Genomic DNA, 11,041 nt, shown 5'->3' with positions numbered 1-11,041 from the left:
AATTTTAATTGGAACTATAGTCCTTTTACTTTAATTTCATAAAAAGTCAGAATTGTTAGAGTTGTGGTTTTAAAGATATGGATTTTTGAAATAAGACATTTTATCCAGTAAAAATCAGGTTCTGTATTCTAAGTCAGTAACTTTGAGACTTTATAATTTTTAATTCTGGAGTGATATTGAGATGCAATCAATTAGAGGTGAAATTTGAGTATATGTTTAGCATATATGATTTGAATTTCATGGTTTTCCATGTTTTAATAAGTGTGTTATGGGACTTGGAAGAGGTTATGTTCAATGATATCTAAAACAGAAATCTGCAAAAAATTACTCAACTTCTAAGATACATTACTCAATCATTAAAAATGATATTGACCTGGAATCAACAGGAAAGGAAATCTGGATGAGTGAAGTTGAACCAAATTAATTTTTATGGTCATTGGATTTAACTTGGATTTTATATTAAATTTTGAATATCATATGCTACTGCTGTTTTCTGGTTTTTAAGCACTGCAGAGAAGTCACGGTTTTTTTTTCTATTCCCATAGCTAGAGTAAGCAAAAACATATGATTTTTAGCTTAATATAAAGATCAATTCGATTTGGTCGTATGGATATAAATTTTGTGCAATTCCGAATTCATTTGATATTTTAAAAATAATATTGTAATTTGTCTGCCGATGATTGTTTTGGTGACTACCTTGGGTATGAGATTCAAGAATTAATTTTTATACTATTATCTAATGTTTTTGATAATATATTGTTGTGGCAATTGCTGATAAGAGGTTGGTAAAATGTTGAGAAAGAAGGAACCCATAAGGGTAGCTAAGTCCTAATTTTTAGAAGAGATTATGTCTGAATTTTTACAAAAGTATAAGGATTTAATTAACATAAATTTGAGGCTTGATGATAACTTCAACAATTTTTTTGAGAAAAGAGTAATCAGAGCAGAGTAAAGAAATACAGAGAAAAGAGTAACCAGAGCAAAGTAAAGAGAAGAGAATAATATAACAAAGAGATATTTGTTTGTATGATTGTTGCTTGTAGGTACCCAGAGTTCTGTAAGGAATGTAATATACCTACAGCTATTTTCCGTTCCCCAGAGCAGAGCAGAGTATATATATTTTCCTATGAGTAGAAAGCAGAGGCTGTCTCAGTAGAGCAGCTATTATTATATGCGCATTTATTAGAGACGGAAAATCGTAGACTCGTGACCGGATAAATGTTGGGATTGCGGGCAGCTAAACGACACATGAGCTCATGGCCTGTGCAGGACTAGACATTCTTCATATGTGTAAGATCTCTAACTTTTTAAAAGTTATTAATTAATTATTTACGATGCATTATATTTATTTAAAACTGTACTTCGGAGATTTTTATATAAAAGTTAAGTAAACTCTTATTTTTGATTTAGAGTTCTTATCATTGAAAAATAGTGAATATTTTATATGCCTTAATTTTAAATATTTATATTTTTAACCTTATTTTATAAATGAAGGAGAATTAATTTATTTGTCTCCAATTTTTATTTAATTATCATTTAATCGAAACTAATTTATAAATTTGTAATTGAAAGGTATTTTAAAGATGGATATTTTATATTTGATTTAATATAATATCTCTTAATTTTATTAAAATTTAACAAAACCCCAATTTGTCCAAAAATCCCTAATTTCACATTTGCCCCAAATTAAACCCTAATCCTAAAATCAAACACGCACAACCTTAACCCAAATTAGCACATAATTTTTCCTTTACCCCAAAAGAAACCCTAGCTGCCCCTTACCTCCTTCAGCCGCTTTTCCTTTAAGAAACCCTAGCTGCCCCTTACCTCCTTCAGCCGCCAATTACTTTCACCCCCAATAACTCCACTCATCGAAGAAAGAAAGAAAAAAAAGGGAAATGGAATTAGGGGAAAAGAGAGAAGAGAGTTGCGACGTAAATGAAGAAGAGAAGGGGAAGAGGGGGCTGACCACACCACCAGCGCAGGAGAGAACCGAGGGGAGAGAGAAAGTGACTCGTCTGAGGAAGAGAGAGTCGGAGGGAGCTGTTGCGCCGTTGCGAGGGAGAGGACGCACCACTGCTGTTGCCGCCTCGCCGTCACCGATTGATGGAGGGGAAAACGCGTGACTGAGGGAAGCACCCAGGAGGGGTCACTGTTGCCGCCGACGAAGCGAAGAAGAGAAGAGCCACCACGCTCTGCCGCAACCAGCACCATCGTTTCCTGCGCCGCCGCTGAGTTAAGACGTCACCGCCGAAGCCTCGCTGCCAAGTCGCCGCGCAGTCACACCATGGGAGAACGCTCACGGGAAGAGAGAGAAGACACCGTCGAGGATCCCATCGCCACCAGATCCGTGTCACCGCCACGAACCGCCGCTGTTCTGGCTGCCGGAAGCCGCCGCCGAGCCTTTGCCTTCTTGGTATGCGTTTTTACTTCCAGAACTTCTGAAATCAATTTTCCAATATAAGTTATAAGAGGCTCTGAGCTGTTGGTATTGTAGGATTGAATTCCGACGATTTTATATCAAAGTTAAGGTTACAGTTGGACCATCGGAGTTTCTGGCCGCTGTCGGAGATGCCTCCGGGTCAGCTCGGGATTGCGGCTGTTCCATTTTGCTCTTACTGTAGGTATATCTTATTGCGAACCCTCGCCGTTAGTTTCCTGTTATGTGTTATTAAGGTTATCGCGATATTTATGTTTTAGGATTGAGTTATTGGGATTGCCTGTTATAATTAAAGCCGTTTCTGCTATTGCAGAAGTGAGCAGACCTGCGATTGAAGCTGCAGTTGGTTTCAGGCGGAGAGGAATGGTTCTTGTGACACCTTTAGTTTATGGGTTCAACTTTCGAGGTAGGGGTTTTTATTAAAATCTAATTTATATTACAGAGTTGTGATAAATAGATATTAATGTGAGAGAACATATGTCTGTGATTATGATTGTCTTCTAAATGTGGTTGTTTGCTGGACTGAATGACTAATTGTTTGATTGCTTGAGTAGTTTGTGATTGCTGAAAAGAAATTAGTCTTAAAGGCTATTTAGTTGTTTATTATAAAAACTGGTTTTTCTTGGTTTTGAAGCTATTTTTGATAATGTAAAGGAATCGGCTTTGGAAATCATTTGGAATATGAAACTGGGTTAACTTCGAAAATGGTTTAATTTTGAGTTAGTGACTTTATAAATGATTTAGTATTTGAGCTGGTTTGATTTTAAAAAGAGATTTATTATGAGCCCTGATTCGCTTTGAAAATAATTTGGTATTGGAACTAGCTGAATCTTGGAAAATGATAGAGATTTGGAAAAGGTTTGAGAAATGTTTGGATGGGACCCGTACAGGGTGGCAAAGTCCGAGTTTTAGAGGAGATGTTGCCGAAATTTTATAAAATTGGAAGTTTTATTTGAAGTAATTAACTAAAAAGATTTGTTTTTAAACATTATATGTTTTAAGTATAATCTATTTATCAAAGAAAGAATTATGTTTTGGAATTGAGATTGTTAATGAACGGAATGGAAAGAGGATTGATGAGGATTTTCTTTGAAATATGGTTTTTGAATGAATTTGGAAATGAGGTTTGGATTGATGAATGATTATGATGTTGAGATATGTGGCTTATGAATTTGAAATATCTGAGATATGAGGTTCCTTGGATTAAGTACCGTGGCTTGCCACCATGTGTCCCAGGTTGAAAACTCGATACTCTGTTGACCCTACGACGTAAGTGTGACCGGGCACTATATAAATTCCCGGGAATGTTACCCCCATTGAGCAATATTGATTATTTGAGAAAAAGCTATGCATAGACTCTTGGGGATGCACATCGGGGGACAGTCTAAGGACAATTCAGACTTGTTGGGTTGGCTGGATAACCGAGAGATGAGCCTCATCAGCCATAGGACAGGCATGCATCATATGCATTTGTATGTTTTGCTTGGGTTTGAACTTGTTTTGGTTTGCCTAATTGCTAAACTGTTCTTAACTGCTACTTGAATTATTTGCTGTAATTGCTACCTACTTGTGCTTTCCTTGTCTGTCTTGTTTGTGTTTGTCTTGGCGTGCTACATTTGAGAATGAACTTTGGTGTTGGATTAATGATTGTGTTGTTTGATTGCGTGGTTGGTTTCTGATTGAGATTTTCTTATAAGAAAAGAAAGGTTTCGAATTTCTAAAAGATTAAGCATTGTTTCTTGGAAAAGGTTTTAAATGATTACCTATTGGTTTTAGAAACAAAATTCATAAGGCAATGATAATCACTGAGCTTGAAAACAGTTTTCTTATTAAATATCTTCTTATGACAACTTTGAAACTCAGTGGTGAGACCGTGTGGTTAGGTTCTCACCCCCCTACAGCTTTACCTTTTCAGGAACTGGAAGAAGCGTTATGAAGAGTTACACTGCGTTTGGCTTATATGTTGTTGTATTCATTAGATTATTTTCTTCCCTCGTCTTTGTTATTACAAGTTTGTAAGAGGGATAGGAATTGTATGTTTTATACGTATAATATATTGAGTTATTATGTAAGGAGTTTTGTATATGAATCTATGCCTGCTTGTATTTTTCTTAAGATAAAATATTTATTTCTAGTTTTCAAAGAAATCAGCGATGCAGTGTCGAGTCATAGGCTCCTATTTTATTATTTAGTATGTAAAGTAGTTGTAATACTTCTTGCTATCAGAGTGGCGCAGCCGGAAGCGTGACTACTGATACTGAGGGTGTTACATTATGGTATCAGAGCGGTCCTTCCTGTAGAGCCTGAGGAATGGACTGATTATGCTTCAATTGCATACTCTGAGCGTCTGTCATGTAATAGGTCTTGTTCAGATAATGAGAATTAGAGTTTTATACACATGACGGTCTATTGATTAATGCCATTAGTCTTGCATTGCATAATTCCTGGTATTAAGTTTGGCCGGCTTAACACTAGTAAATTATGTATATGGAAGCACCAATGGGTTATGATAGACAATATACGAGTCATAGATAATGCGAGTTGCGGGTTTTGGGAGCGTTAGAAATTAATTCTTGAAGTTAGTTGACATGTGATCCTTATCTGTGATAGGTGTTAGTTTTACCTTTATCAGTTGCATTGGAAATTCTTGATTCAATGCCTTTCTTGAGATACGGTTTGATTCTCTGTCAAATTATATTTCTGACTATCCTCTGGATTCTTGATGTTATGGTCCTCAATTTTACGTTCTTTTATAGAACTTTGTACTCTAATTTAATTGGAATCTGCTTCGATCAATATATTATCTTTCTTCTTCTTGCTCCTAGCAAAATTTTCTGATTTAGATTCTCTCTTTAAGTTATGATTTGATATCTTGCCTCTATGCTCTGCACCATATGCGTATTCTTCTCTTAACATGCGCCTACTTATTCCATTGGTTCTTGACATCACAGCTTTATGTTCTGCATTCTTCTACTTAAACGATGTAATTTATCGATGAAATCTGAACCTGTTTTGCCGTAATACATCCTATCTTATAAAGCCCTCTTGTAATTTTTGTTTTGGGTCTTCAAAGTAATTCTGGTTTCATTCTTCTCTTGAATATTTTTCAAAATTCTTGAAAGAATATTTTTGCTCATAGCTTAATTAAGTTTATTTTATAAATTTTTCATATTTTGTTTTAATTTGAGTTGTTTTAATGCAAAATCTTATTTAAACATTTCATGTCTCTTTTGAGAAAGTGAATTCGTTTCTTTTTGAGATTATCCATTCTTTGTTAACGCTACCAATGACTTTTAGTATTATTTTTGACTTAGCTCAAATCCAGTTTAAATAAATGCACCGTTCTTCCTCTTGATCATTCCTACCGAAGTTCATAAATTCAAGTTTCTTCTTAGGACTATAATTTGATTTTCTACCAAGATTTTCAGGAAAATATTTTATCCTTAGCCTAACTAATTTTTATTTCATAAATCTTGCATAATCTAGCTCGACTTGAATTTGTTTTAAACAAGATGAAATATTTACGTTTTAATTGACTTTCTTGAATTTTGTAAACAATTACCCTATTCTACTCTATGGTTTCTATTGAAGATCTTTGAAATCAACATTCTTTTCTATTTGTATTTCGATTTTTTCCGTCTGGCACACTTTATGATTTTGACCATTCTTGTTTGTTGGTGACTCAAACCATTTCTTCAAATACTTGTAAACATTGTCTTGAATCATGTTATCTTCTCTTTTGCAAACTTTGTATGTACTTTATTCGACCTAAATTTGTTTCGGCTAAATATGTTAACTTTTCTTATGATTCCTATTGAAGTTCTTTAATTCAGATCTCCTAGAAAAAAAAATAATAATGTAAATTGACTCTCCTTCTGGAATATTTCATTGTTATTGCGCATTCTTGTTAAATTGCGACTCTATTCATCCTTTTGACTTCATGCGAACATTGCCCTTGTCATTTGATTTGCTCTTCCTAGGTATTTTATCCCTCTAAGTAAACTCGAGTGCTTCGGTGTCATGTGCGACCTCTAGACATGGGTAACAATATGCTAGTTTTGTAGTACACAGTTTGTTGATGCAGGAAGTAAATTTGATGCAGGAAGTAAATTTGGTGAGTTTGAAAATGTCGCAGGTTATAGCATTTAATTTTGCACTGGTGTGTTTGAGTACGTGTCAGGTTGCTAAGTTTTTGAACTAAGATCGATTGTTTAGATTGCCGCATAACAATGAATGAGTTTAAAACCTTGATTGAGATTGAACTAGACCTTGGAATACTGGGGATTGGTTATGGCTTTCACTTCTTGAAACTCTCCCATTTTGCTTTTAAACTTGGAAAATGTTTTGATGAAGTATAACTGGATTTTCTTTTGACTATATGTCAGTTTTATGCATGCGTTTGGTTAGTGAAGCGCTTAAATATTTTTACTCATACCTTTTCAAACTTTACATAATCTCTTACAACCTGAAATTGTATTCAAGAAATGTCACATCTATGTTTTTGTTATTCTTTTACAAATATGTTGTTGTATACTTTTCTTTTGAAATGTAAAATGATTTTCTTAAATTCCGATTCTTGTAAACGATGCATTCGAAAGAGTTTCATTCATACTCGAATCTTGTGAATTGTCTTTGGCCTTAGATTTTCTTTTCTATAAACCTCATACTCCTTGACTCAGCTTGAATTCGTTTCAAATTGTTGTAGTGTTTTCTAATCCTCAAGGTTGTCTTTTAAATTCTTGTGAATGTCGTCCTTGTCACCTGACCTTATCTCATGTCTTGTAACCTTCTAAATAACTCGAGAATTGCTTTAGAGGCACGTATGACCTTTGGGCATAGTGAATGAAACGTTAGTCTCCTTAGAATGCTGCTCGTGAGCGTGAAAAGATGAAGTAGTAAGTGTGTGACGTTAAAAGGGGTTGTGGTAGTTTTATTTCCATGTGAAAATTTGTGGATGATAGGCTTATGACCAATTTTTTTTGGGTTGCGAAGTGATTGATGGAGTTGCAAATTGGAGTTCTGAAGTGAATACAACATTGGTGAGCGAACGTTTTACCTATTGTTTAAATACCAACTTGCTTTGTAGCCACTTTGCCACCTTAACTATAACTTTGCTTTGTAAACGCCTATCTTGTATCTCCTGCCTTATACCATACTTTACCCTTATATTTAAATCTCATAGTTATTCAGTATTTGAACGTCTATATGCATAAATTTGCTAAACTTCCTTGCTTATCTAAAGCGCCTTTAGAAGGTAAAGTACTGTTGCTTCAGACCCATGTGACATTCTTGTTTTAAACCTCCTTGTAACCTCTGCTTCAGACCACACTTTACCCCTACACCTAAGTTTTACAAACTATTCGATATTTGGAAAATTAATACATATATCTGCCAAGATCTCTGCTTTACTAAAGTATTCAAAACTATTTTAGAATGTTGTGTATTAAGTTAATTTTTGAGGACGAAAATTTTTATAAGTGGGGTAGGATGTAAGATCTCTAACTTTTTAAAAGTTATTAATTAATTATTTACGATGCATTATATTTATTTAAGACTGTACTTCGGAGATTTTTATATAAAAGTTAAGTAAACTCTTATTTTTGATTTACAGTTCTTATAATTGAAAAATAGTGAATATTTTATATGCCTTAATTTTAAATATTTATATTTTTAACCTTATTTTATAAATGAAGGAGAATTAGTCGCCGCTAGATCCGTGTCACCGCCACGAACCGCCGCTGTTCTGGCTGCCGGAAGCCGCCGCCGAGCCTTTGCCTTCTTGGTATGCGTTTTTACTTCCAGAACTTCTGAAATCAATTTTCCAATATAAGTTATAAGAGGCTCTGAGCTGTTGGTATTGTAGGATTGAATTCCGACGATTTTATATCAAAGTTAAGGTTACAGTTGGACCATCGGAGTTTCTGGCCGCTGTCGGAGATGCCTCCGGGTCAGCTCGGGATTGCGGCTGTTCCATTTTGCTCTTACTGTAGGTATATCTTATTGCGAACCCTCGCCGTTAGTTTCCTGTTATGTGTTATTAAGGTTTTCGTGATATTTATGTTTTAGGATTGAGTTATTCGGATTGCCTGTTGCAATTAAAGCCGTTTCTGCTATTGCGGAAGTGAGCAGACCTGCGATTGAAGCTGCAGTTGGTTTCGGGCGGAGAGGAATGGTTCTTGTGACGCCTTTAGTTTATGGGTTCAACTTTTGAGGTAGGGGTTTTTATTAAAATCTAATTTATATTACAGAGTTGTGATAAATAGATATTAATGTGAGAGAACATATGTCTGTGATTATGATTGTCTTCTAAATGTGGTTGTTTGCTGGACTAAATGACTGATTGTTTGATTGCTTGAGTAGTTTGTGATTGCTAAAAAGAAATTAGTCTGAAAGGCTATCTAGTTGTTTATTATAAAAACTGGTTTTTCTTGGTTTTGAAGCTATTTTTGATAATATAAAGGAATCGGCTTTGGAAATAATTTGGAATATGAAACTGGGTTAACTTCGAAAATGGTTTAATTTTGAGTTAGTGACTTTATAAATGATTTAGTATTTGAGCTGGTTTGATTTTAAAAAGAGATTTATTATGAGCCCTGATTCACTTTGAAAATAATTAGGTATTGGAACTAGCTGAATCTTGGAAAATGATAGAGATTTGGAAAAGGTTTGAGAAATGTTTGGATGGGACCCGTACAGGGTGGCAAAGTCCGAGTTTTAGAGGAGATGTTGCCGAAATTTTATAAAATTGGAAGTTTTATTTGAAGTAATTAACTAAAAAGATTTGTTTTTAAACATTATATGTTTTAAGTATAATCTATTTATCAAAGAAAGAATTATGTTTTGGAATTGAGATTGTTAATGAACGGAATGGAAAGAGGATTGATGAGGATTTTCTTTGAAATATGGTTTTTGAATGAATTTGGAAATGAGGTTTGGATTGATGAATGATTATGATGTTGAGATATGTGGCTTATGAGATACGAGGTTCCTTGTATTAAGTACCGTGGCTTGCCACCACGTGTACCAGGTTGAAAACTCGATACTCTGTTGACCCTACGACGTAAGTTTGACCGGGCACTATATAAATTCCCGGGAATGTTACCCCCATTGAGCAATATTGATTATTTGAGAAAAAGCTATGCATAGACTCTTGGGGATGCACGTCGGGGGATAGTCTAAGGACAATTCAGACTTGTCGGGTTGGCTGGATAACCGACAGATGAGCCTCATCAGCCATAGGACAGGGATGCATCATATGCATTTGTATGTTTTGCTTGGGTTTGAACTTGTTTTGGTTTGCCTAATTGCTAAACTGTTCTTAACTGCTACTTGAGTTATTTGCTGTAATTGCTACCTACTTGTGCTTTCCTTGTCTGTCTTGTTTGTGTTTGTCTTGGCGTGCTACATTTGAGAATGAACTTTGGTGTTGGATTAATGATTGTGTTGTTTGATTGCGTGGTTGGTTTCTGATTGAGATTTTCTTATAAGAAAAGAAAGGTTTCGAATTTCTGAAAGATTAAGCATTGTTTCTTCGAAAAGGTTTTAAATGATTACCTATTGGTTTTAGAAACAAAATTCATAAGGCAATGGTAATCACTGAGCTTGAAAACAGTTTTCTTATTAAATATCTTCTTATGACAACTTTGAAACTCAGTGGTGAGACCGTGTGGTTAGGTTCTCACCCCCCTACAGCTTTACCTTTTCAGGAACTGGAAGAAGCGTTATGAAGAGTTACACTGCGTTTGGCTTATATGTTGTTGTATTCATTAGATTATTTTCTTCCCTCGTCTTTGTTATTACAAGTTTGTAAGAGGGATAGGAATTGTATGTTTTATACGTATAATATATTGAGTTATTATGTAAGGAGTTTTGTATATGAATCTATGCCTGCTTCTATTTTTCTTAAGATAAAATATTTTTTCTAGTTTTCAAAGAAATCAGCGATACAGTGTCGAGTCATAGGCTCCTATTTTATTATTTAGTATGTAAAGTAGTTGTAATACTTCTTGCTATCAGAGTGGCACAGCCGGAAGCGTGACTACTGATACTGAGGGTGTTACAATATGCATCTACGTGACATTGTTTGAGTGTGCATATTGTAACTGGTTTGCCTATGTGAATAATTCTGTTCAACTGTTAATTGTTATACTTGATGTAATTGCCCTTGATTGTGTTTGAACCTCATTACTTGTGTTTGTAACTGAATGTTTGGATTGTGGTGATTGGATGTTGATTAAGTTGTTTGGGCCTGAGGTCGTGGCTAGTATGTTTGAGGTCTAGTTTTGTATAAAGTATCTGACTCGTTCAGCATAGACTTAATGAACCTATGCTTGGGCAGGATGATCATTTATATGGCTTAGGTAACTTGTTTTATGTTATGGTCTAGTAAGGTATGAAAAATCAAACTGGTTCAGCATAGACTTAATGAACTTATGCTTGGAACAAGTTGGTTATTCATACAGTCTAGGAAACTTTTAAGATTTTTTATATAGAAAAATATGGATTTAGGATTTTGGATAGTTAACTGATACTTTTAAAGAAGGTATTTGATTATGGATGTTTAACCGTTGGTTTTTCAAAAGGATTCATAAAGCGAGCAAT

General features: G+C 34.7%; 2 protein-coding genes across 2 annotated transcripts; both read left to right on the top strand.

Moving 5' to 3' along the window:
* Positions 1,899 to 4,391, top strand: LOC107608148. The gene is made up of 5 exons (XM_021107878.1): positions 1,899 to 2,122; positions 2,270 to 2,416; positions 2,498 to 2,620; positions 2,701 to 2,846; positions 4,342 to 4,391. Exons 1-5 carry the CDS (start codon positions 1,899 to 1,901, stop codon positions 4,374 to 4,376), a joined length of 675 nt encoding a protein of 224 aa, XP_020963537.1. The 3' UTR covers positions 4,377 to 4,391.
* Positions 6,670 to 10,205, top strand: LOC107607410. The gene is made up of 6 exons (XM_016309373.2): positions 6,670 to 6,792; positions 7,402 to 7,479; positions 8,143 to 8,222; positions 8,304 to 8,426; positions 8,507 to 8,652; positions 10,133 to 10,205. The coding sequence occupies exons 1-5, from the start codon at positions 6,670 to 6,672 to the stop codon at positions 8,649 to 8,651; spliced, it is 549 nt and encodes a 182-aa protein (XP_016164859.1). The 3' UTR covers position 8,652; positions 10,133 to 10,205.

Source organism: Arachis ipaensis, chromosome B07 (genome assembly GCF_000816755.2).
Source record: "Arachis ipaensis cultivar K30076 chromosome B07, Araip1.1, whole genome shotgun sequence".
Taxonomy (NCBI): domain Eukaryota; kingdom Viridiplantae; phylum Streptophyta; class Magnoliopsida; order Fabales; family Fabaceae; genus Arachis; species Arachis ipaensis.
Note: the sequence above shows the minus strand (reverse complement) of the source record. Positions and strands in the feature narration are given on the sequence as shown.